This window comes from Panthera pardus, unplaced genomic scaffold, assembly GCF_024362965.1.
Source record: "Panthera pardus isolate Hobbes unplaced genomic scaffold, ASM2436296v1 HiC_scaffold_15, whole genome shotgun sequence".
Classification (NCBI taxonomy): domain Eukaryota; kingdom Metazoa; phylum Chordata; class Mammalia; order Carnivora; family Felidae; genus Panthera; species Panthera pardus.
This window is the reverse complement of record NW_026526710.1, coordinates 32,824,330-32,851,194: the sequence shown is the minus strand read 5'-3', so window position 1 is coordinate 32,851,194 and position 26,865 is coordinate 32,824,330. Positions and strand designations below refer to the sequence as shown.

Genomic DNA, 26,865 nt, shown 5'->3' with positions numbered 1-26,865 from the left:
GAACGGGGGACGCTCAGTGGCTGCAGCGCTGGTGAATAAATGACTGAATGAATAAATGCATGTATCAGGGAAGTAGGAACTGTCTGCACTTACTACAAACACAAGGAATGGCTTTCAAAACTCGATCAGGAGCCACTCAGATTTAGAGCCACTTTGTCTAAAAGTGTCACTGCACACCCCTCCATCACTAAATTCTCAAGGAGCTTGTGGTAACCCGGCTGCTCTTTTCTCACTGGTGACTAGGTACCAGGGGGAGGACGGACACAAGAGCTTTCAAGTTTGTAGACTCCCTATGGAGTCTATTTTCTGAGGGTCCTCAATGCCCCACTTTTGGGCTTTACAGTTCATCACCTCTGCTCAGAGCCAACTGGCCTTCCCTCCTCAGCTCTGCTCCCTCACTCAGTGAAAAGTCAGTGACCCAGTCTACTGTCCCTGTGCACTCCAGGCCCGCCTTGCCTCTGGGCAGGTGCCTTCATACAGGCCGTTCCCCCTGGCACCCCTCCTGCATGTCCTCGCTGTCACGTCTCTGAAGACTGAGAAGCAGCGCTCCTTACAGGCGGGGATCCAGCCCCGCAGCCCACTGCTGGCCTTCTTCCCTACTGACGGAGCGTCTCCTCACAGCTCCTACTCAGCGGGCACCCAAACTGTATCCACCCTCTGCTAGACGCTGCAGTCTTCCCTTTCTCCCCCGCACATCTCTCTCTCTTCCCTGGCCCCTCTGCAGGAACTTGAGGCTGCTTCTTTCTCCTTCAGCGGCCTTCCCATCTCCTCTGGCCCTCAGGGCGCTTCTCCCGCCTGCCCTCGCCCGCTGGCCTATGGGGCACAGCCTTTCTGGCTTCTCTTGCCTCGCTGCCTTCACAGAGGCGCCTCCTGACGAGTTTACAGCCAAACACAACAGGATCCTGACGGGACAAGTCATTTAACAAGCAGGGAGAGTGGCAAATAAAACGAAGTCCCCACAGTGAGACTCAGTCCTCCAGTCTGGGAAGGGATTTAGCTGCTGGCTTTTATTCCTGAGGGCAGGGTTTTTTTTTATAGCTCCTCCTTTTGGTCCTACTTCAGCAAACTCTCTTTTAAGGGGTCTCTGATGCCAGGAGTCTATCCGTCAGTTTCCGCACTCAGACGCTCAGGGCTCCTCACACAGAGGCCCTGAGGCCCTGTCACTGTCCCCAGCCCTCTTTTCAGTCTGCCCGGGGCGGGGGGGGGGGGTGGTGGTGGTGGTGGTGGTGGGGGTGGCGGGGGTGTATGTCATGCCTCTTAAGGGTGGCTCCTCCAGGACAGCCCCCTCCCCCCACTTGCTACCCTGTATTGAAATTGTGTGTTTATTTGCAGGCTTTGATTAAGTGGGGTACAAACTCAAGGGCAGTCATTTCCAAGTCATCCTGCACCCCCGTGGCCGGCACAGTGGAGTACAGGTGCGTAAGACCCGAGCTGACTGTGGAGCCATCTGAGGAATTTCACTGCGGAGACAGATAACGCCGTGGCAAATGCCAAGCTGGTCTGTGCCAGTGAAAACAATGAGTTTCTATCCCGTGGGCTCTCGTTTGACAAATATACTCATTACTGAAAAAGCTGAGAATTGTTTGTGATATGGAATCTTACTAACATCTCAATTTGATACTCAAGAAGCAGATACCCCCCCCCACTTTCATTTTAACAAACATGCAGGAAAACCCATATTAACTTGTGATATGTTAGTCATCCAATAAAAGATTTCAGGGCAGCATATCTTTTGATGGCTGAAGGGTGACCTTTTGGTTTAATATCTGCTTCGCGCAGCTTGAGACATCATTAATTAGCTTCTTTCGGTTGAATACTACAACCCAATCACTCAGCGTGTATTTTTTTTTTATCCTCGGCGGGACCATTTTCCTTCACTTGCAAAAGTGAGACCATAATTGAATGAACGTGGGTGCCAACTTGACCAAGACCTGGAGTCGCTCTTCTCAAAGCGGCATCCCCCACCTGTTCGCTTCCTATCCCGGCTCTCCACATGCAGTCTTAAGAAGACCGAACCCTACTTGAGCTGGCATTCACAAATCTGGAAGGCCCTGCCACGTTGATGCACATGTCAGTATGACCCAGAAGAAAACAGTACTGAGCATGATGAAGAAACAGTTTAATTGTATCTTAATTCCAGCCCTGGATGGTGGTACTGGATTGGGGCAAATGGATTTGGAGGCAAACCCTTTGAGCTGAGGGCATGGCGTGGGCACCTGCCCCCAGGGTGGCAGCGTATGCGACTAGTGCCAAAGCCCAGGCAGGTGTGGGTGCCGGGCTCTGTACTCGGTCGGCTGCTTCTCAGCTTCTGTAACGTAGAGGCGGGGAGGGACGAGTGAACTAATATGTTACAAACCTTCAAATCTTACACGACCTGCCTCTAGGTGGGAAGACACGTGTATTATTTCTCTTTGCCCCCGCTGCTCCCCACCTAGCATACTACTGTGGCACCCCGCACACGGGAGTCATTCAACGGCCGTCTGTTGACAAGTAGCCGGGCAGGTATACGTTGTGAGGAGGAAGAACACATATGTCCCTGTTGACTGATGGGGACCCGGAGGCTCCCTACTGTGCGCAGGCAGTGAAGGAACACCTCACTGGATTTTGCCTCCTTTTTCTCTGCACTCACCTACTCCCAGCCACGGGACACGCAGTCCACGGGTGCCCAACTTCAGATAAGCCTCAGGTCAAAAGGTTCCAGAGGACTCCATGGATTCCCAGACCCTCAGAGAGGCACAGCCAGCCCAGAGCACAGCACTGTGCTCCCAGCCAGGAGCACTCAATCAGAACGATGAGAGGGCACCCGAGGAATGAACCTAAGGGCTGCCGGTACCCCGCCAGGGTTTCAGCGCCCTCTGCCAGCACCAGTGCCGACTTGGGGCCAGCTGGGGACCAAGGGGACAAATACTTGCTGGTCGCCTCTTACTGCTGGTTTTATTTACTCCACGTGACTTCATGGGGACAGTGCTATTAAGTCTCTTTTGCAGATAATACAAGGGTCTCAGACACTCTAAGGAACTCGGCGAAAGATATTCATCAGGCAACGGAAGGGCGGGGATGCTGACCCCAGAGCTCACCACAGTAGGGGCATTCCTTTCCTCTGATCCTTCGAGAGTGGGTTCTTTCTGCCACTGCCTCTGCATTTGTCTAAAGGGTGAGAAGCAGGAGTGACACTTATAGGAGGTGGGGATCCTGGGGTCTGATCATTCCCGGGGAGACAGACTCGCCTCTTCTTTAATAAGGGAAGCCACCATGTTGCAACACTGAGACAACAGAGCTCCAGAGAGATCCCTGGGAAGTACTGTCGGATATTTATCTCAAAATAAATGTGCTTCCAGAGAGTCCATGCAGAAACTGTGCAGACCTAATCAAAAGAGCACTCTGAGCCTTGGAAAGGACAGGGATTGGGAGCTCAGCCTGGCAAGAGGGCCCTGAGCGAGTGAGTCCCAGGGCCCACCCACCTCGGCCTGGGAATTCAGCTGCTGCTCAGGCCTTCCTGTCTCTGGCACGAAAACTGCCTCCTTCCTTGGCGAGGAGCACAGCGCAGACGCTCCCTCCAAAGCAGTGCCAAGGGCTCCCCTTCTGGAGGTGCTGACGTGTTCACAGAGAGAGTCAGAGAAATCAGCCTGCATCGTGGGGCGCGCCGAGGTCCAAGTGGCTGGTCTACGTGTCTTGGGAGCCAGCCTGTTTTCACAGGCTCCTGTGCTCCATTCTCCCCACAGATGAGCCGTTCTCTTTTGAAAGTGGTCCTGGGGGAACTCTTACAGCCCAGGACAGGCCTGAAGGCCCGGCAGTTTCCATTCTGAGGCACCTTCCCCCGCCTTCTCTCCCACTCTGGGAGAGGGAGCGACTTGGCAGAAGCTGGGCTGCCCCTTTTTGAATCAAAACTGACCTCCCCTTCTTAGGTGTTCATCCTATGCGTTACTTGTGATCCCTTCCTTTGTTGAGAACACACTGACACGTTAGTCTGTGGGCTTCTTTTCTCATTTCCCTTTTGGGCAAATTCAATGAGGAAGCAGCTTAGGGGATATTTTCTTTTTTTAGGAGCTGTACATATTTCCAGTGCAGCCTCTGCTTTCAGAGAAGCAAGACACAGCGGTGCACCCAGAAGAGGGGGGCTCTCTTGGTCCTTGTTCTGGTTCCCTCGTCAACACTGAAATGAGGGCCAGGGACGCAGAAATCCCTGGCAGCCGCGGTCTGGGAAGCGTGTCTTGTGTTTGTGCCCACACATTTCCCTACTATTTCTGGGGAGCCCCTCCTGCCCGCGTCCCTGGTTTTCTGTGTTTGCACAAAGCATGCGTATGTTCTCGTGCACTGTGGCACGAGTCCCCGGCCCCTTTGGGTCCTCACCCTCCTTGGCCTGCTCTCACCTGTCAATTACAGATGGCACAGTGGGTCACAAAGAGCAGAAGATACATGGGCAAAAACGGAAATTTATTTTAAGGCTAGCTGTCCTGGTTATAAGAAGAAATTAGTAATCTTGGTATTTTGTAGACTTCAGTCTTATTCTTAAAAATTATTAGAAATATAAAAAGAAACACTAAATTACACCAACATTTAAGAAAATCAACTTGTTCCGGAGAAGATGACACATGGGATAACTCTGTGCTCCTCATTATGGGACTCAAGTTTTGTCAGACGCTGGGTTCTAAGTCACACAAAAGCTGCTCTGGCCAATCATCTGTTTTCTGTCACCAAACAAACATCACTTCACGCCAATATTCACGGATAATATATCCGACTGGTTCCAATGTATTAGCTTCAAGAAAACAGGAAGCTTTTACTGTTTGCAGGTTGTGTGCCTGCATGTGTACATGTGTGGGTGTGTTTTGGAAAGACAAGCAAAACGAAAAACACTCCAAACTTAGAGCTGGCAGGAACAAGTACCTGGCATAAGTTAAGAGATAATGATGGAACCCGATCAGCCACTACAGTCTGCGTTTCAACTGTCTTTTGAAAATCGGGAGCCCAGCCCATGGAGACATCAGCTTCCACCTGAGCAACACCTGTGCCCCCTCTTCCTACGCAGGCTGCCCACTCCCCCTGCACCTTGGTCCTGCACCTGCTGCCCTGCCCTTTTCCCATTTTCCTGATCACATGCCCCTTGCGTGCCTGCCTTGGGCAATCTGCTCTTTTCATTTAGTGTGGTGGTTTCTTTGCACCGTGCAGAACTGATTTCCCAGATCCACCGAGCTGTGGACACAGTCAGACGTGTTTTCTTGATGATGTGTTAGCACAGGAGCCAAGAACATACAGTTAGTCTGAAGCAGGGTCACTGCCACCTGAAATTGACAGCCTTCAGTAGCACACAGCCAACGGGCATGCTTCTAGAAAATACTGATAGAAAAATATGCTCTTTGCAGATTTAAAAACTAACCAGGATAAATTAAAGCTCAGAAGAATCATCATACATTTATGATCCTATTGTATTTACGGTATACATTTGAGGCATGCTAAGTTTACACGTTCATCATACCTCGCAAAATGACAGTGTAATTGTCATTTTAAAAACGTGCACAGGATTGGATCAAAGCGATCACATGTATTACATGCATGTCTAGTGAAATGGGAATGGGGTGGGATGAGAGACAGTATGATTTATCCTGGAACTGATTCATTGACTATTCTTTCCCATTTAGGTGAATACATAAAATGATGCAGAATTTAAAAGTTATATTTTTTATGAGTATTCGTAAATGTAACTACTGAGCAACTATTTCTAGGTAACTTCTATGTAATTACTTCAAACCTGTCATCTCAAAAATTCAATTAACAACCAAGGGGCAACTGAGGAAATGGGCTGAGGGCCCTATTACCTCAGCAGAAACGGCAATTTCCTTGGGTCTTTCCCTTCTGCACACGGACAGTAATATGAACTGATGGGACTTTGTAATGGGAACCTCATAAGAAATGTTGCCCATATCACAAGGAAACACACGGTCTGTCATTAATTGAGGCCTGCATTTCCAACATGGAGGCAACGCCTCCCTTGTACTGATATCGGCAAACCTCTTTCTCAAGTAAATGACACTCGCCTACATAACCATGCTTTGAACCTCTGCTGAAAATGCAGATGCATTTGGAATCAGTAATTTTCTCTAAAAGGCTACTTTCCTCTTGAAGATCTTGTGAAAATGCTGTCATTCAAGTAAGGTGATGTCTGAAGGACCGAACGCTTCAGGATTACTCAGTCACAAGATACCCGCATCTCTGCTAATGAGTTAAGAGAACAAGGTGGTAACACCAACACCCCAAACAATCACAAAATCCTGTTCTTAATTATCAACTACAAAAGGCAAGCTGCTAATATCTGCGTCTTTGTGTGGGTGAGTGGGGATTAAAAACAGCAGAAGAGAAGAGAATTGTAATACAGCCTGTGTTTGAAGAAGACTAACTCAGGTAAGCTGTCACCACACTCTCAAAGCCCTGTTTGTTGTAAGGGGTAATATTTACGAACATTTTGCAGACCTTCTAACAAACCATTTGAAAGGGAAAACATCGAGAACAAGACTGAATGGTGGCAGAACGCAACGGCGGCAATGGAAAATGTGTCTGAAATAAATGAGAAACAGCAAGTCTCTGAGGTCAGAAGATCCCTCCTGCCTCCCCAGTAACCTTGACCTTTCAGGGAATGAGGCTGCCCCTCCGAACTCCAGTCTTCCTTTTGAACTGATAGCCTCATACTCAATATTCCTCAATTACACAGTGAGGCTGCATTGTGTCAGATTTTATTCTCACTTGGGAACAGCAAGATCATCTGAAACTCTCTTCTAAGCCCACATAAATTTATGAGGCCATACCAGTGTAATCTGGGGGGAATGCCAGGATAAATCATTGTGGCTGCATTTCTGAAGGGTGACAGCACTGCCGAAGCCCATCTCTGGGCTACACTTTATTCTAGAATACTTCCCACTCAAATCTCTAGTTACAACTTCTATGTGCCACCTAAACATGGCTGCTGTTCAGTCATTTTTACAGCTTCCTCTTTTTAGTGGTTTCTGTATGGCATTCAAAACTGAAGATGTTGACGAGTGAATAGAACTCCAAAGGAAATGTTATACGTGCTTAACTGTAACAATGCAAGAAATCCTTGGTATAACTGAATATTTGGGTATAAAACTGAAAACACCTTTGCCAATACTTCAGAGGCTATTCCCTTTCCAATTTTGAATAGAAAAAGGGAGACCTCTGGAGGGCCCGGGTGGCGCAGTTGGTTCAGTGTCTGACTCTTGATTTTGGCTCAGGTCATGGTCTCACGGTTCATGAGATCGAGTCTCACATCAGGCTCTGCACTGACGGTGCATAGCCTCTCTCTCTCTCCCTCTGCCCCTACCCTGCTTGTGCTCACTCTCTCTCTCTCTCTCTCTCTCTCTCTCTCAAAATAAATAAGTAAACTTTAAAAAAATAAAAAGGAACACTGAAAAGGAGACATCTGGGTAGACCCCCAACCCTCACCTTCATTTATTATTCTATCAAAGGTCGCTTCTGCTGCTTGTGTTCCCATTTCTCTCTTGGTGAGGAAATTAATGGAGCTGCTAAAATAATTTGTGTGCAGAGTGACTCTGAGCCCTGTTTCTGAATTATTGTTGGACTTTGGTCCTGAATCATGGATAATGGTCTAGGTGACTTCAGGAGAGCGTTCTGAGGGGGGAAAGCCTGATGGGTGTAGGTGATCCGTCAGAGTCATATTGGTCAAGTCTGGGTGGGGAAAAGGAAAACAGCTGCTTGGGCCTCAAACCGGGCTTCCTTAATGACTAGGAAAATAGCATTCTTAACTCTTCCCTTCTGAGAGCTCCACATAATGGCACTATGGGAAGGAGGAACAATTTAATGAAAGCTTTTACCTGCTGGCTGAAACTAAGCAACCTATTTATAAACGGCTCTGAAATTTAAGTAGAAAGCTCTTACCTACTCCAAGTTCAAATGAGAGCCCAAGGCAAACGAAGTGAAGACGGAAAGGCGAAGCACGCGCTGGGGCGGAAGTACATAACAGATTGAGGCAGAGGTGATCGTATGACAGGCGATACTGGGAGAAGCAGCGGGAAACCAGAAGATGGGCCTTAGTTAAGGCTGACCTGAAATGGCCCTTGAGGGAAGCTACTGTTGCTGGTGGACGATATATTATGAAACACTGAGTAAATGGTTTTGCTCGTTCTGTTCCCAGCACTGAAGCCTGGCCCTCCTTCCCTCTGCGTCCCCAAGCTGGCACCACCCCATGAGGCCCCACGTGCAGGCAGGACTTGCTGTGTGCCAGGCACTGTTTTCAGCTTTTTAAGTGAGGAAAATGAGGCACAGACAGGGAACGGTATTTGCCTACAAAACCTTCTAGAAGGTTTCGCTGTCTGGCTTCCTGGTCTGTGCTCTCAAACGACTATATTACACAGCCTTCACGGAGGGACTTCAGGAGACTGAAATTACAAGAAATATTGTCAACACAGAGGTGACAATTGGTCTGGAGACGAGGGTGTAGGCAGACAGCACGCTGAGGGAGTTTTTCATCTGCCCGGGAGGTGGCAGTTAGAGCCTGACATCTGACGTCTGTGGGGCTGAGTTTACAGCACCCAGGACTGGGGTGGAATGCGTACGATAGAGACAGTAGAGTACTGAGTAAGGGGTGGTCGACACTGCAGGCGAACACCAGGAGACAGGCTAATTCAGTGGGCGGACTTTGTGGCTGGCACCGGGGGAGTGGATGCTGCTGAGGGTCAGAGAGGGACACGGTGTAGCAGTGACTCTGGGCGCACTGACCTAGGACCAGCCAGCAATCCAAGGGGGCAATAATGTAGTCTTGATTTGGGTCTGCAATTAAGAGCGACCTGTTCAAAGAGAGTGACCAATTCACAGAACGTGTACTTCTGGAGCAGCTGATTCACCCGAGAATAAGAAGGTGCTGGAGACGCTGAAGGAGGTGGAAGGAGGTGCGTGCCTTTGATCTGTCCCACTCAGGCCACGGGCTGGGCATACACACGAATGAGAACACCTTTCCCCGGTGGAGTCTTTCACTGGGTCAGCAGCGCAGTTCACATGCTACGGTGTCTGAGCTGCGCCTCAGTCCTGTGGGACCCCGCGGTTCCCGGTACACAGGGTGCCCAGTGACCTGTCAACAGTCACAGAGCTGGCAAATGGCAGAGACACGGCTCAAACTCAAGCATCTGACTCCCATATCTCTGCTCTTGCCGTTAACTTAATGCTGTTTTCTCATCTATACCAGGTTTACATGTCCATGTTCCCATGCAGTTGTCGTAAGATGAGGTAGCCTTTAAAAAACGGTCCCTGGAAGCCTCTGGAGGAAGGTTTCATCTCCCTTCCTTGCCTCTGGTGGCTAGGGTTTTTTTTCTTTTTTTTTTTTTTTTTTTACTTTCCTAAACATTAGAATGTGCCCTTAAGCAAAGATTTCAAAATAGGCACTCTTAAAATCTGCTAAAAACAAAACGAGAGTTCTGTTCCAGTGGGAGCCTGTCCTATTTGGGGAACTGCCTGAATGTGTGCATCTGGCTGTTGTGACTGGCATGGTGATGTGCAGGGTGCCATGGACTTGGGCCACAGACCTGGGTCCGAAATCAGGACCACTGTGCGTTCGCCATGTAAACTGCACCTAGATGTCCGGCTTCCCAGAGCCTCCGTGTTTTCAACTGGAAAATGGAGTTAGTAACACAGGATTGTTCAGGGAATTAAATCACTTGTAGGAGACAGCACTATGTAAATGTCAGGAATGACCCCTCTCTCGTTTTCTACCTTTTCTTCCAGGCCAGGGAGTGAGCAACCCCCAAATGAAAAGCAAGTAGCGAGAAGCCTGGCACCGTGTGTTTCGGGTGCCTCTGAGGTCCTGCTGCTTGGCTGGGGCCTGCAGTCTGGCTTGGGCTCCGGGTAACCCGGCCTCAAGGGGCCTTTGCACAATAGCTGCCACCGTGCTTCTGAAAAGGCTCAGGGCTGGGAAGGGTCTGAGGTGCTGTGCTCCTTATGTTCGGTGTATTTTGAGTGCCATGGGGGAGAGAGAAGGTGACAGGAAGTGAGAAGAGGGAGGAGAGAATAGAGAGCAGGAGGGCATTCTAAAATGGGTTTATTTCTCAAAAGTACAATGAGATGTGAGCCTTAACACATTCACATGAATCCTAACATGTATCCACCGCCCTCCCTTGCTCAAGCCCCGACTGTCTGCAAACCCAAGGACAGCACAAATGGAATCCGAACACTACGTCACTGCTTAGCTTCGAGGGGACGTGCGAAATGGGAACACACTATATTTTAGTTCTGCTCTTTATTCTGTCTTCACATCCACTCACCGTGGGCAGCATAGATAAATGACACCCCCAAACCGGCCCAGGGCATGAGTTTCGCCTCTGGGGGTCTCCCTCACCCCCTTTACTGGTGATCATAATAAATAACATTATTCTGCGTGTGTCTCCCCAAATCTCCCTCACCCAGACTGCCTGTTGATAAAAATTCATAAAACCAAACAGAAATTACTAAAAGTAGGTTAGTGGAAAGGTGGGAAATAGAACTTCTGAAATAATTCTAAAACAGTGTATGATTTGGGGATTTAGCCAAGCGAGCTGACAAACTGGGCCATTCAAATGTATTACGCCAATATTTTCTCTGGCAAGAGACTGCTTGTTGGATTTGCATTCAGTTTCACGTCAGGACTTAATTCCTTGTTTAAAAAAAGCTGGAGGAAAATTTTCCATTAGCTACATTTTACTAAGACCCAGTTCCCAAGCTTGGCCAATGCATATTACAATGTATAATTAAGCGTAATTACATTAAAATATTAAACCATTAGAAGCCATTAGAAATCATGAAATTTCTTGCATAAAGTCATCTCATGAATTACTCTGGTGATTGTCAGACCTCTAATCAAGAGAATCTGCCCCAAAACAGCAGAGATCTATTGCCAGATGCTACCATGCAACAGCCAATCTGGGGCCTGGGAAGGGGGAATGGTTTCATTACAACAGGCACATTAGCAGAACTTTTCCTCTAATGACATTCTTGGATGAACACTTCTGTGCCCTAAATGGCCAAATTCTGACAGTAATAAACATTATTTTAAAGTAATTAAAGCACGAATAGAATTTTAGGCGAGGTGATAACAGACCACACAAGAAAGCAATTCTACAATTGTGGAAGGGGCTCTGTATGATACATTCACCACGCCTGCTGGTATCTTCCAAATTTTTGGTTTTGTAAGAGGGAATACAAATTATATTTAACTCCAGTCAGTGTTTGAATTCAAATCCTTCAAAAAAAAAAAATCTAGTTTCTATAAAGCAGTTTAAAGCAATCTTGCTTATAAGTGCTCATTTGCTTGGCCAACTCTCTTCTACGGATAAGAAAGGTAAATGATAGGCCGGCTCCTAGACAAAACTATCATACATGTTGAATTACCAATGTCCAGAGTGATGAGGCTTCAACATCAATCCTTTTAATTTATGCACGTGAGCATATGCGTATATATATTTTCCTGACTTTGGCCTGTTGTTGCAGTTTTATTTTGCAAGGACTGTAGATGGTCTAGATCAGTGGGTCTCCAGTCAGATTAGAATCACCTGTGGAGATTGTAAAATCTGGTGATGCCCATAGCAATGAAGTCGGGATTTCTGGGCAGTGCTGGTGGGAAGTGGGCACTGGTACTTTTACCAGCTCCTGTCACTTAGGGTTGAGAATCACTAGCCTAGAGTCATTTGTCTGTCCTCACCAATGGTAGGTTCCCTATTTTCCTCCCATGGGGGCTGCTTCTTTACAAAGACTCTGAAGGTAACTATAATGGGGCAAACACGAGGCAGGCTCATTCTGTGTACCCCTAGGTCCTAGCATAGGTTCTCAGACCCTATTGTCTATAGGGGCCAGGCAGGCCTAGGAGGAGTGACAGTGATGTGGGTGGAGCCATGGTGAACTGGAGAGCATGCCCCCACGTACAGGAGAAGACCCCCAGTGCCAGCCCACTGTGACATCAGGAAAGTGGGCCCAGGGCTGCCCAATTTTCAAGAGAAGCCAGAAGTCTGGCTTTCTATGTGAAAACCTGTTCATAACGAATCAAAAATTTATGAAAACTCCGTGTTGGCCACACGAACATGTGTATGACCAAAAATGGCTTACAGATGCCAATTTATAATCTGTGAAGTAGCACCACCATTCCCTGGATGTGAGCATACCTCCGATATGTGTAAAATGCAACATGAGCAATATCTGTGAAGTCCTCATGTTTTACACAATACAGACAGGTCTGTATTTGCTGCTTGTAATTTGGTTGTGCTCTGCAGCACCAAATGATGTAACTTATGTTAACAAGTCCTTAAAAAGTCTGCTAAATGAGGGGGTGCCTGGGTGGCTCAGTCAGTTAGGTGTCTGACTTCGGCTCAGGTCATGATCTTGTGGTCTGTGAGTTCAAGCCCTGTGTCGGGCTCTGTGCTGGCAGCTCAGAGCCTGGAGCCTGCTTCGGGTTCTGTGTCTCCCTTTCTCTCTGCCCCTCCCCCGCTCATGCTCTGTGTCGTTCTGTCTCAAAAATAAATAAATGTTATTTACCAAATGAAGGACAATTTAAACCTATAAGTTTACTTATATATACTTATAATATATAATCGTCATAAAGCAAATAAAACATAAATGGAACCAACTCACCCACCCAACTTGACTGTCTTTTTTTTTAAGGTAGGCTTCAGGCCCAGTGCAGTGCAGAGTCCAATGCAGGGCCCAAACTCATGACCCTGAGATCAAGACCTGAGCCAAGATTAAGAGTTGGACACTTAACCGACTGAGCCACCCACGCACCCCGACTCTGTGAGCCTTAATGCAGAGCTTCTAACGCTCTGCTGGGCAATGCGGTTCATGTGGGAATACTGTTAATACAGGATGGATGGTGGGGGAGCTGAGATTTGATAGTTAGTACAAGCTCTCAGGTCATGCCATTGTGATTGGTCTAAGGACCATAACTGAGAAGCAAAGCCTTAAGTCACAGAGGTGGGCCATGATCACACGGCCTATGAAACTATAAGACTGGTTGTCCCTGAGGGCACACCCGGTCTTTTGTCACTATGGCTGGCACATACTAGGAACACAATAAATACTTGCTCAGTGACTGAGTGAAGAATCAGTTTGGAGAGTTCCCACCCCAGGCCAAGCAAAGTGCTTGGGTAGATGCTGCTGGAGGTGGGGGTGACCAGACCAGGAGCCAAGGCAAGTGGAGGGGGGGTGCCTCACAGTTCAGGTGGGTGAAAAAATCCAGCTATCTGGACAGGTGGCAGTGAGGTCAGCCTGCAGTTTCTAACCAGGAAGCCATCAGAGAATGCTATGAGCAATAAGCAGAGACTCAGTTGGAAGGGTCTGGGGTCTGTTTGGCCACAGGAGCAGGAATGGAGTTTAAGCAGGGAAATGAGATGACCAAAGTAGGATTTTAAGAAGATTATTTTGATAGGGGCACCTGGGTGATTCAGTCAGTTGAACGTCCGACTTCAGCTCAGGTCATGATCTTGGGGTTTGTGAGTTTGAGCCCCTCATCGGGCCCTGTGCTGACAGCTCAGAGCCTACTTTGTCTGGAGGGCTGCTAAGATGAGGTCCTCTGAGGGCTCTGGTTCAGAAACTAAGTTTCATAAAGTAGGAAGGTTACTTGTCCTGCTGAGTGCTGCGCTATCAATTTCCTATTTCTGCTGCACAAAATAAATCTTCTAAAATGGCAACTGCTTTACAACTCTGCTCCTGCTTAAGTGCCTAGTTATAGATTCCTGAGAATCTTTTACCCAAAGAAACCTATGTCTTCTTACAAGGAATAAACCTGCAGAAAACAAGAGAACAAAGGGAAGGCAATGTCTGGTTGCTATTAATTCACACGGGGATTCACTGAAACACAATACACTGAAACCATTTTGTAGAAAAGAATGCACCCAGCTTTAGTGAAATCCAACCTCACTTCCCAACAAACTGAATTTAGTCACAAACCCAGAATTATGTTTCCCTATGGGGAAAAAAAAAGGACTGTTGGTAAGAAAATGAACATACTCTTCTCCCTATATTTTGTCATTATCAGTCCTGTTTATGTGCATGGATTGTAACATATCACATGTATTAAATAAATGTGAGTTAAGGTAGAGAGCTATGAACAATACAAGCCAGAGCCTTTTCCTTTAACAAGATGACACCATTTATAAAGCCACAGCATTTTGGAGGTAGAAGGAGCTAAAACACCATTTAATTTGCCCCACTCGTTTCACTGTAATGAATGTTCTGAAACACTATCCCTGTTCTTTCCTTGCTGGAATAAAGTACCCTTCCTATTTTCCCACAACAATGCATACTTCTGCCATAGGAATTATTTTATTTTGCCTGAAGCCTACTGTTGTGGAAGGGTTTGGGGGTCAGAGAGATCCGGGTTCCAATTCCACTACTGCAGAGGGAAGCTGTGTGATCTGGGCATGTTACTTAACCTCTTTGAATCTCACATTTCATTTTCCATAACATTCCATTTCATCTGAGAGAGCAAAGACAGCCATCAGCTCCACCTAGAGCATTATTATACATCCTGAGTCCCTAAAGTCCAGTGGATGCCTTGAGAATTCCTTTCAGCCTGCAGTATATTTCTTTTTTCTTTCTTTCTTTCTTTCTTTCTTTCTTTCTTTCTTTCTTTCTTTCTTTCTTTCTTTCTCTTTCTTTCTTTCTTTCTTTCTTTCTTTCTTTCTTTTTTTTTTTTTTGCAGTGAATGAAGATGGGCTACCCTTCTGTTCCAGGGCTCACCAATGGTCCCTTTCATGTGACAACAGCAGTTAAGGGTGCCATGAAGGTGAAATGGGACATGCGTGTACAAATCGTGGTACCTGGGATTGAATAAATAGCATTTTCTTCCTCTCTAATGTATTCATCTCCCTCCCTCCCTCCTTCTCTGACCTCTCACACCTCTGTCCTCCCATTCCCATGGCCCAGACATAGTAGGTCCCCTGAATGTGTCTTGCTGTTCTTTCCTCCTTGAACGCCCTCCCCTCTTCTCTTTGCTTGGCTAACTCAGGACGTCAGGTGCAACAATACTTCCAGGGCATTTCTGTTACTATACACGCAGGGCTTTGCACAGTGCCTTGCACACAAAGGCCCTTAATAAGTACGTGTTAGCCAAGGGATTGGATAGATATTAAGTTTTTTTAGGGCAGAGTCTATCTCTCATTTGGTCACTGAGATGTACAGGGCTTGGTGGTTAATAGACCTTTAAAAGTTCTGTGGATTGACTTTAAATGACTCTCTGCAAGTCACACTGCCAGTTAGTCTCTTAACACTTATACCTTCTGTCTACACAAGAGTTGCCTGTTCTATTTACCTGTTTACTTATGTTCACACTTACACTATTCTGTAACTAGAGAGGAGAAAGAAGAAAACAATAGAGGTAAAACAAAGAAAAAAAATCACAGCCAGCATGTGAAAACATTTTTTGAGGAGGAAGGAACTACCTCAGTCAACACTATATTAAATATTTACTTTTGAGGGAGGGAGACAGAGTGTGAGCGGGGGGAGGGACAGAGAGAGAGGGAGACACAGAGTCCAAAGCAGGCTCCAGGCTGTGAGCTGGCAGCACAGAGCCTGACACGGGGCTCGAACTCACAGACGGTGAGATCATGACCCGAGCTGAAGTCTGATGCTTAACCGACCGAGCCACCTAGGCACCCCAAAAACATTTTTAAGTAAGTTTAAAATAGCAAGGAGTGGGGTGCCTGTGTGGCTCAGTCGGCTAAGCGTCTGATTCTTGATCTCAGCTTAGGTCATGATCTCACAGTTCATGAGTTTGAGCCCCATGTCCAGCTCTGTGCTGACAGTGTGGAGCCTGCTTGGGATTCTGTTTCTCCCTCTCTCCTTGCCCCTTCCCCACTTGTGAATGTGCACGTTCTCTCTCAAAATAGATAAACTTTAATTAATTAATTAATTAATTAAAATAGCAAGGAGTTACCAAAACATGCCCTTTACTTAGCTAGCCACCTTTAACTATCTCTGTAAGAAAATTTTAATATATCAACTTTAGCCACATTAGAATTTTTGGGAATTACTTCTGCTTAGCTGTAAAATATTAAGTCATCTGAGAAATTCACCACTGGCTGTCCCAGTCTGGGGCTGAATGGGCCACCCCTGGGAGACTGGGAGGCTGGCATCCTTGGCTTGGTTCCTCCCATGCACTGGTGGGCTCTGTCTCATACCTCCACTCCTCGTCCTCCCTCTTATCCAGGGGCATCTACTGCACCACTCTGAGCTCTAGACATGGCCAACAATATATTCATGCATCCAAAGCAGTGCCAGGTGCTTGGAAGGCAAAAATCAACAAGACTTATTTTTTGCCCTCACGGAATTCACGATCCAGGAGGAAAGGCAGAGGTGCAAAGGATTTGTTGTCGCGATGCAATAACACAATGACAGAGTCATGTACCGAGTTTAAGGGTGCGCAAGGAGAAGATGATTGTGGATCATGGAAGGATCTGGGCCTGGGTCTTCCACTGTCAGTGGGAGGAGCTTGGGGCCTTCCAAGAAGAGGAATGACATGTGCTGTGCCGAGAAGACATGGACCCACCCTTGTTTTCTCCAAAGGGAAAGAATGTTCTAGGTAGATCTGGGGATCATCTCAGCGAGGAGGAAAGGGGCTCAGAGCCCCTCACATTTCACCAAGCCATACAGGTCTCCCCAAACTGACCCAACAAGGGTTTAGATTCACTTCACTGAATCTGAAAGAGAATATGCCCACGGTTACATGTAGTGAAGTAACTTTTGATATCTCATCCTTTATTTCCAAACTAAAATACGATGGGCTTACCTGGATACCCGTTTCAGAGCATGTTAATGCTTGTGTAGGTTTGCCGTTTTTCCGCTTTCTTAGGACAAGAAATCCTTAGAAATAATCAGAGCTGTTCATTTGAAACAGAAGAGCCTCACCAAAAAAAGAGCCCACTAAAAAATAATAATAATTCCACTGATAGATCCTTCAAGCAAATATTTTGTAAAATTATGCAGCTTAATAACAATGATACAACTCCTTTGGTTATTTCAACCTATGTAGAAAAAATAATTAAAAAGTGGCATTGTGATTAAAGCCATTATTTTCTACAAGGACACAACATGAATAAATACTGTTTTTTCCTAATCGTTTTTATTCAGATAGCACAAGAATGGAATTGGCAACAATCAAAAAATTTTCTATGTGCTTTTCCAGCTGATTAAAGTACTTATTGGGTAACTAAAAAATATGTTTTGCACTAGAAAATTATAGACGCTCACCTATTAATAAAGTTAAGTGAATGAATGAATGAATGAATGAATGAACGAGTTGGCGGCTGTAAAGAATCATGGCTCTAAAGGAAATCAGCAGAGCCTCAAAATGCCAGCAGCAGCTGAGGATACTGGTAGGAAGATCAGGCCCCAGCTGCTCCTGTTCATCCCTCTTCCTCTTCTAGGAACACAAGCCCAACATCTCCCTCACCTCCCTGGTCCTGGTCCCGCAGCCCTTTCCCTGGGTTCTAGGGACCACAGTAAGCCCCTGCTTCAGGCTTCTGTCATGGGAGCCCTCTCCAGGCTGTGGGCTGGGTACCTGACTTTCTCCAGCACAAGATGTGAGCTGTGTGGATTCTGGGCCTGTGTCCATCTTGTTTACTGCTTAGTACCAAGGGGGCATTCAAAAAAGATCTTCCTTGGTGTCTTTTGGACATCCTAGAAAATCTTTTCCTTAGTTACATTTAACAGTCATACGGCACTTACTATGTACCTGCAACTCATTGCTCTAACTTACAAGTTTTTTTTCTCTAAATATTAATTCCTCAAAGTTATCACCCCCATTATGGTGAGGAAACTGAGGCAGAGAGGGGTTAAGTAAGTTGCGTGAGGTTACAAAGTTAATGAGTAGGAGGAGCAGGATTTGGATCCTGGCAGTGTGGGCTCAGACTTGGTGCTGAGCTGGCCCCTTGGAGGGCAAGGGGTCTGGGTTTCTGGGTTTCTCCTGAGGCAGGAGCCCATCTCCTCCCCGCCACCTCCAGTAGCAGTGTCACCTGCCATGCGGTAAATCGCTCTGCCCCAGCACGGCCATGAATGCATGCTGGGCTTTCCTTAGGTTGAAGTAACGGTGCCTCCTTGAACCTCTATCCATTAGCCCCGGTTTTGCTCTTTGGAATTGCCTTGAAATAGTCAGTTTTCTCTTCCACAAAGAAAATCATGATCTTACTGTACATTTAGATGGCACACCTTTACAGGCCTTTACAAACAGCTCACATTCAGGTGTCTTCCCTCAACTAAGATACGCTTCTCTTTCATCATTCTGATTCAGTGAGACTTTGTTATTATGAGAAGAGGGTGCCTCCAGAAATGTGGTTTTTCAAAAGCAGATTTAAGGCTAATTTAAAAATGGTTGGAAAATAGCTGAATTCCCAACACCAGCCAGAGAAAACAAATGCATCCAGGAGGGCTCTGAGTTTGATGCATGGCCTGACAGTCACCATCTGTGCTTTCTTCAGGGGTGACCACGCCATGCAGGGGTACTGCAAGGTAGAGATGCAATCAAGGACTTCTAAAATAAAACAGCAGTAGGCTCATTGGATTTGATTAAATCCCAACTTCTCACCCCTGTGCGTTCCACGAGGCTCCAGCTTTACGGTCCTGGGGAGTGAATGCTGAAGGCAGAATCCAGAACTTGTTTTTTAAAAAAATTCAACACATCACGGATAGGCTATTTTTGAAAAGTTACTTAGAAGATGGCCTTTCTTATTTATGAAAATAAGAAGAATAAGGACTCAGAATTCAGTCAAGGTGAAGAAGGTAAAGCAAATACGTTCTTAGGCAATCCAGCGAGTACGTAGCTTTGCGTTTTCGCTCAAGTCTGGACAATCGTCTCGCCCGTGTCACTAAGGCCTCACACTTCTGCAGACATAGAACTGAGCAGAGCGAGCAGGGGGGACTCAAAAGACACATCTGACACTGTGAGAACAAGCACAGTAAAACTGAAAGAGAGGTTGAGAAACAGGAAAATGTAAACCTAAGGGGCCAAGGTTGGCGAGGAGCATGGAAAGGGAGGGGGCCGTGCAATGATTCCATTTATTCCAAGCAACGCTGTTTCAGTTATTTTGCATTTTCGATTTCCATTAAAGGGAGCAGGAGATTTTCATGTATGAAACAGGTCCGGGCTAAAACACCCGAGAAACACAGAGTTGGATGAAAGCCCAGGAAAGGCATCTGTGGGGCGCACACACCCATGCAGCTTTCTCAGGCGTGCTGGGGTCTGCGCCCCATGCACTGCTGTTTCATCACCTTGGCAATGGAGGCCAGAGGAGGCTTTTCCGTGGGCAAGAGCTGGGCCTGACGGTTCCATTAGCTGTGGATTAACATAAGTGGAGATTATGAAGCACACTGAAGATGCCAGGAGCTATGCATTTTAAGACCAACGACTAAGAATCTGGAAAGTGGCAGAAAGCATGCTGGGGACGCCAAGCTGTTGAGGGGTGGGGACGATGGGTAGCAGGGATATCTTACAAGGAGTAAGGCTTAGGCATTACTGGATACTGAATTCATGGATCTTATAAATGAATAAAAGGAAGCAAAGCCAAAATCACCACTATTGAAAACAGCACTTAATAACTTTATTTTCCCTTCTGATTTCAACTCAGTTGAATGCTTGGCGTTGGGAGATTTAAAAGAGGGGGAGAAAAACTAACTTAGGTGAGATGCATTTTAGAAACATAAGGACCACAAAGATTTTTTTCTCCAAGTTGTATTTTTCTTTCCCAAGTTAAAACAGAGAAATTTGCCCCTCCCCACAAGAGAAAAACAAACCCAATTAAACCACAGATACAAAACAGCAGCTGAAAAGCCATGGTGGCCACTCTGGCCCCAAATCTCTGCCCTGCTTGACTTTTCCACCTCCTTCCAGCTCTAAACTCTTATCCAATCAGTGGCCAGGTTTGGTTGACCCTACATCCTAAATGATTTGGTACTCCCAAGTAATACTACTACTACTACTACTACTACTACTACTACTAATAAACAGGTAAAGAAAGACTTTTTTCAAAAAGATTATTTATAAGGGGGGAAGGCATTGTCACAATAGGTGGCAACTCTGACCATAATATCAGCAAAGTCTCAAGAGTTAGGCAAAAATGGTTTTTCTTCCATAGAGGGGAGAAAACAAGGCTATAAAGACAGGGTGTGGGGAGGGGATGGAAGGGCAAAAAGCTCTGTCTGTGGCTCAGAGGGGCCTGTTTGCCAGGAGGGCCCTTAAGGAGGGGGGCTGTCTGCTGGCTGAGCTGAGGGTGGGCCAAATTTAGGGGCCTGGGGAAAGAAGAGAAACTTAACCAAAGGTTGGTTAAGAGGCATCTTGTTGCCAGTTTAGCCAATCATTTATGGGGCAAAGAATGGGAATTTGCAGGGTCTCGGTCTGGCTTTGTTATGGGTAAGCAAGGGTCCACTCTGTTGGTGCCTGTCTCCCCATTCTGTCCTCACTCCAGCATCCTACTCAGCCACCATTTGCACGCAATGGCCTTTTGTCTTCAGGCCCTTCTATTTCTGAATCTTCTCCAACTTGCTGTCAGCATTTTTCGCTGGCAAAAATCTATCCATTGCATTCTCTCCAAAATCATAACAAAACAAAAGCAACAAACAAGTAATGACTGAATTAAAACCATCCCCAAACTCTCCCATTAAGTCCAGGATGACACTCCTTAGCATGCTGCTCAAGACTGTGGGCTCTCAGTCTACCCACCCCTTCTCCGTGACTCTCTTTCTCGGAAGTGTCCTGTACTCCGGGGTAGCCAGTTTCCCGCCGTGTCCTGAAAATGCCTTCACTGTTCCAGTGCTGTGTTTTTTTATTACCTATTTCGCCCCCCGGAATCTCTTTCTCATACTTCTCTTTGTTGAAACATTACCCACTGTTTAGGTATCTGGCCCCAAAAACATTTCTGATTCCCACAGAAAATGAATCTTTTGCTCTTACCCAGACTTCTCTATTTGAACCCATAAGGTAGCACCTGTCCCATGTTACCCTGTGTCTATAACAGTTGTTTCCATTTCTAAACCCCCACTAAACAAGAACAACTTCTCTTGTGTACACCCTATGGTCCTAACAGAAGGTGTCAGGCTCAATAAAGATGTGTTGAATGGAAGAAAAGAAAAGAGAATGTGGTTTTATTATAGTCATTTGAAACATGATAATCAGTAAGAAACAGGGCTGTGAGCATGGAACCATACAAAACAACAAAGAAAATAAACAAACAGAACAGCATAGATTCCATTTTCAGTGGAACTTAGAGGTAAACATATTCCCCAGATTCCAATATATCTGTAAGAGGGGCTAGAAGTAACTGTGATTGCCAATTGTATAGAGGCAGGGAGGAAAAGAAGGGCCCAGAGGTGGACGATCTCCGTAAGCATCCAACCAAAGAATGTTCCTCATTTCTGAAAAATAGGTCCTGGACCTGGAGTGAGCAGGGCTGGTGGAAGAAGCCCTCTGGGACTCAGTTCAGTTCAGAGTTAGAGAAACCAGAGCTACACCAAGAATAATTCAGATGGGCCATATCTGCAGTAAGCAATTTGTCTCTGTGTCAGGCAAGAAAAAGAAAATCTTTAGTTGTGAAGCCTGACCCTCAATTCCCATTACTGTAGAGGGGTGTGCAAATAGCTAGTCCAGGAAAATCCAACCTATTTAATAATGAATGATCTAAACAGAAAGAAAAGAAAAAGAATTAATACACTGTTGTGCAAAGATCCCATGAGGAAAATGTGGAAGAGAGCAACAGAAGCTATTATAGATTTAAAAATGCAAGCAGAAGGGGCTCCTGGGTGGCTCAGTCAGTTAAGCAAGTCCCACTTTGGCTCAGGTCATGATCTCACAGCTTGTGAGTTCGAACCCTGCGCCGGGCTCTGTGCTGACAGCTCAGAGCCTGGAACCTGCTTCACATTCTGTGTCTCCACTATCTCTGCCTCTCCCCCAGTTCATGCTCTGTCTCTCTCTTTTTCAAAAATAAATAAGCATTAAAAAAATTTAACAATGCAAGCAGGAAAAATGTTACCACTGAGGAGATGCAAAAAGTAATGAGACATGCTGACATGCATTTAGAAACACAAAACAAAGCTTAGTGAAGCAATTACCTCTATGATGAAGAACACAAAGTAGAAATGCAACAATTCAAGGAAGAGATGGCAACAGACAAGAAGGAAGGCAGAACTCAAGAAAGAAGCAGAAGAAAAAAATAAAACCATCATAGGAATGAAGATGAAACAGGAAGGAGCAGAAAGGAAGAGTAAATCTTTTATAATACTGAGCAAGTGACATAAAAGACAAACATAAGAAATGCAAGCAAAATGAAACTGAAGGAGATCTAGCAAATGCACAATCAGCATGTCTGAGGAAAAACTGAAATAATGAAACAAAACAAATATTTGAATAGAAATAAAAACAACTCTTTCCGGAACACTTGGAACCTATATGCTTGAACGTACTTGAAACGCTGAAAGGGCATACTATGTGCCAGTTTAGGTGAATGAGAATTCAACAACAAGGTATATCTTAGTAAAGTCACTGGAGTTTATAGGTAACCACTCACTTGGGCAGCCAGGTGAGCCTCAGATATCTCCTCAAAACCTTCAAAAACAGAACACAGGAGTGACATCGGGGAAGATGGTGGGTAGGAAGTGCTAGGAGTCCATTGCTTCATCCAGATGGCACTTGCACCAGCAGACTCTGCCTGAAACAGTTTTAGAACTCTGGAATCGATTTGAAGACTTCTACCTTCCAGGGGAAGGCTTAGTCAGCAAATCACTGTGAGTTTGGGTCAGCTTCAGCTATTAGTGCGGCAGTAGCTACTCATTTCCCACCCTCCGGCCTGGTCCTGGGCAGCTGAGCCCACATTCCTGGAGTAGCTTGCATGGGACTTGAAGGAGTCAGGGTAGGCAATAAGGACCTTGTCCACTAAATATCAAGGAGCCATGCGGTGATAACTGATTACTGCTTCTGACTGTGGAAGTACAGGCACCGAGGCAGATTCTGTTGTTGAAATCCCACGGGCTGAAGTGGCTTCCAGATATTTAAAGAAACCATGCCTTAAAATTTTATCCCCTTTCCCCTTTTGGAAGAAATTTGAGGATTAAGACATCCAAAAGCAATTGCATAGAAAAGAGAATTTATAACATGCCTGGGGTAAAATCCAGGCTCAGAAAAGACCTGAAAAGGCCTTAAGTTGACACTTCAGTCTGATCTCCAGTACAGAAACACCCTACAGCAATTAAACACAAAAACAGAACAGCAAACCTTAGGTAAGGGGGAAATTCTGATTAATAGAGATATCATGTTATAAGATTCGAATGTCCAGTGTTCAACAACAAAGTAATTACAAGGTATACAAAGAAATAGGAAAATATGACCCATCCAGAGAAAACAAATAGGAAATGTCCCTAAGGCCAGATGACAGACTTACTAGAAAAAGACATTGAAAAAATTTCTTAAAGATGCTCAAAGAGCTAAAGGAAGACAGGGATAAAGTCAAGAAAACAATGTATAAACAAAATGAAAATATCAATAACGAGACAGAAATCAAAAAGGAACTAAAAAGAAATCCTGAACCTGAAACGTACAATAACTAAAATGAAAAAAATTGCTGGAGGGATTAAAAAACAGATTTGAGCAGCCAGAAAAAATTGCAAACTTAAAAATAGGTCAATGGATGGGGCACCTGGGTGGTTCATTTGGTTAAGCTTCCGACTTCAGCTCAGGTCATGATCTCACAATTCGTGAGGTTGAGCCCCACGTTGGGCTCTGTGCTGACAGCTCAGAGCCTGGAGCCTGCTTCAGATTCTGTGTCCCCCCCTTTCTCTGTCCCTCCCCTGTTCATGTTCTCTCTCTCTGTCTCTCAAAAGTAAATAAACATAAAAAAGAAAAGAAATAAGCCAATGGAAACTATCAAGTCTGAGAAACAGAAAGAAAAAAGATGGAAGAAAAGTGAACAGGATCTAAGGGACAGCATCAAAGGACCAACATACATATTGTGGGAGTCCCAAAGGGAAAGACGGAGACAGAGAGAGATTGGAGATGGGGCTGGAGTGGGGGAGAGATAGAGACAGAGTATAGATAGAGAAAAAGAGCAAGATAGAGAGAACGAGAGAGGAGAAGTAATGGATGAAAGCCTCCCAAAGTTGAGGAAAGATGTGGATCTACAAATCTAAGAATCTGAATGAAACCCAAATATGATAAATTCTTTTATTTTTATTTTTTTTTATGTTTATTTATTCTTGAGGGGGAGAGACAGAGTGAGAGACAGAGTGAGACAGAGTGTGAGCGGGGGAGGGGCAGAGAGAGAGGGAGACACAGAATCCAAAGCAGGCTCCCTGCTCTGGGCTGTCAGCACAGAGCCTGACCCGGGGCTCGAACTCACAAGCCAGGAGATCATGATCTGAGCTGAAGTTGGATGCTCAACTGACTGAGCTACCCAAGCGCCCCTCAAATATGATAAATTCAAAGAGACCCACACTGAGACACATGGTAATCAAACTGTTGAAAGACAAAGACAGAACCCTGGAAACCCAGAGAAAAGTAGCTCATCATGTACAAGGAGTCTTCAAGAGGATTATCAGAGGGTTTTTCAGCAGATACCTTGCAGACCAGAATACAGTGTGATAATATATTTAAAGTGCTGTAAGGAGAAAACAAAAACAATAATAAAAAACTGTCATCTGAGAATTCTACATCTGACAAAACCGTCTTTCAAAAATTAGGAGATATTAAGACATTCCCAGACAAGGAAAAGCTGAGAGGATTAATTACCACTAGACTTGCCCTATAGGAAATGCTAAAAGGAGTCCCTCAAGTTGAAATGAAACGATGATAGACAGTAACTAAAAGGCATACAAAAATACAAAAGTCATCTGGTAAAGATAAACACATAGAGAAATAGAGAAATATATAATAAGTATTATTGTAATTTTTGTTTGTAATTATACTTATGTTATATATGATTTAAACAACTAATGAATCAAAATGATTAGTCCATGTTTTTGAACACACAATATAGAAAGATGTAATTTGTGATATCAATAACTCAAAGGTGGGGAAGATGGAGCTGTAAAGGAACAGAATGTTTGTTAAGTTGTTATAAATTCAAATTAGAGTGCTATAATATTAAGATGTTAAATGTAATCTTCATAGTAACCAAAAAGAAAGTAACTACAGAGTATATACAAAAGGAAATTAAAAGTGAATTAAAATCCTCACAACAAAAAATCAACTAAACACAAAAGAAGACAGTAATATAGGTAATGAGGGACAGACATCCTACATGGCATACAGCAAACAAACAGCAAATGGCAGAAGCAAGCCCCTCATTATCAATAATTACTTAAAGTGTAAATGGATCAAACCCTCCAATCGAAAGACAAGAGATTGGCAGAATTAAAAAATATGATACAATTATATGGTGTCTGCAAGAGACTCATTTTAGACCCAAAGACAAAAATACGTTGAAAGTGAAAAGATGGGAAAAGATATTCCATAGTAATGGTACCCTTTGAGCCAGGTGGCAATACTAACATAAGATAAAAAAGATTTTAAATTTAAAAAACAGGTCATAAGAGATAAAAAATGGCATTATATATTAATAAAAGGTTCAATAATGCAAGAAGATATAACAATTATAAATAGTAATGCAATTAATGACACACTATCAAAATATATGAAGCAGAAACTGACAGAATTGAAGGGAGAAATAAGATAGTCCTCCAATAACAATTGAAGACTTCAATACTTCTCTCACATAATGGAGAGAACAACCAAACAGAAGATAAGCAAGGAAAGAAAGAGAAGCAAGCAAAAGAAAAATAAGCAAGGACTCGAACAACACAATAAACCAACCAGATCTAAAAGATATAAACAACATTCTACCCAATAACAGAAGACACATTCTTCTCAAATGTACCCGGAACAAGCTCCAAGACAGGCCACATATCAGACCACAAATAAAGTCTCAATACATTTTATAAGATAGACATCATACAAAGTATTTTTGCTGACCACAACAGGATGGAATTAGAAGTCATTAATAGCAAGAAAACTGAAGAATTCACAAATGTGTGGAAATGAACATACTCTTAAATGATCAATGAGTCAAAGAGGAAATCACAAAAGAAATCATAAAATACTTAGAGACAAATTTAAATGAAAATAAAATATCCCAAAAGTTATGGGATGCAGCAAAAACAGTGCTAAGAGGAAACTTTAGAGCTGTAAATGTTGACATAAGGAAAAAGAAAGACTTCAAATCATCAATCTGACTAAAATTTAAGGAACTAGAAAAAGAATAGCAAACTAAACTCAAAACTAACACAAGGAAGAAATAAATATTAGAATGCAGATAAATAAAACAGAGAAGAAAAGATCAATGAACCCAAGACTTGATTTTCAAAAAGAGTGGCAAAATTGACAAACTTTTAAGACAAGATTCAAATTACTAAAATCAGAAATGAAAGTGAGGACATTACCACTAATTCTACAGAAATAAAAAGGATTATAAGAGAGTACTATGAATAATTGTATGTCCACAAATTAGATAATATAGATGAAATGGAAAAATTCTTAGAAACACAAAAAACCTACCAAGATTCAATCAGGAATAAATAAAAAATCTGAATAGACCCATAACGAGTTAAGGAGATTAAATCAGTATTCAAAACTCCTTGACAAAGAAAAGCCCTGGACCAAGATGGGTTCACTGGTGAAGTCTACCAAATACTGACAGAAGTTACATCAGTTCTTCTCAAACTTAACCAACAAAATTAAGGAGGAGGGAATACTTCCTAACTCATAGGAAGACATCCAAATTAAAAAAGAAGAAGTAAACACATGATCTTATATGTAGAAAACCCTAAAGAAATCCTAGGGCACCTGGG

The 26,865-nt window shown here is 44.5% G+C and overlaps 1 protein-coding gene across 3 annotated transcripts in view; it reads right to left on the bottom strand.

The window, feature by feature from the left end:
• The window catches only part of L3MBTL4 (L3MBTL histone methyl-lysine binding protein 4), a 442,113-nt gene that overhangs the window by 21,503 nt on the left and 393,745 nt on the right, over positions 1–26,865 (bottom strand). The window contains exon 17 of one of the 3 annotated variants that reach the window (XM_019418426.2): positions 18,667–19,312. The exons of the other annotated variants lie outside the window; for them this stretch is intronic. Within the exon in view, the coding sequence (XP_019273971.1) occupies positions 19,245–19,312 (68 nt within the window). The 3' untranslated portion in view covers positions 18,667–19,244. Of the gene's footprint in view, positions 1–18,666; positions 19,313–26,865 lie in introns of those variants that run through there. 3 annotated transcript variants of the gene reach the window in all.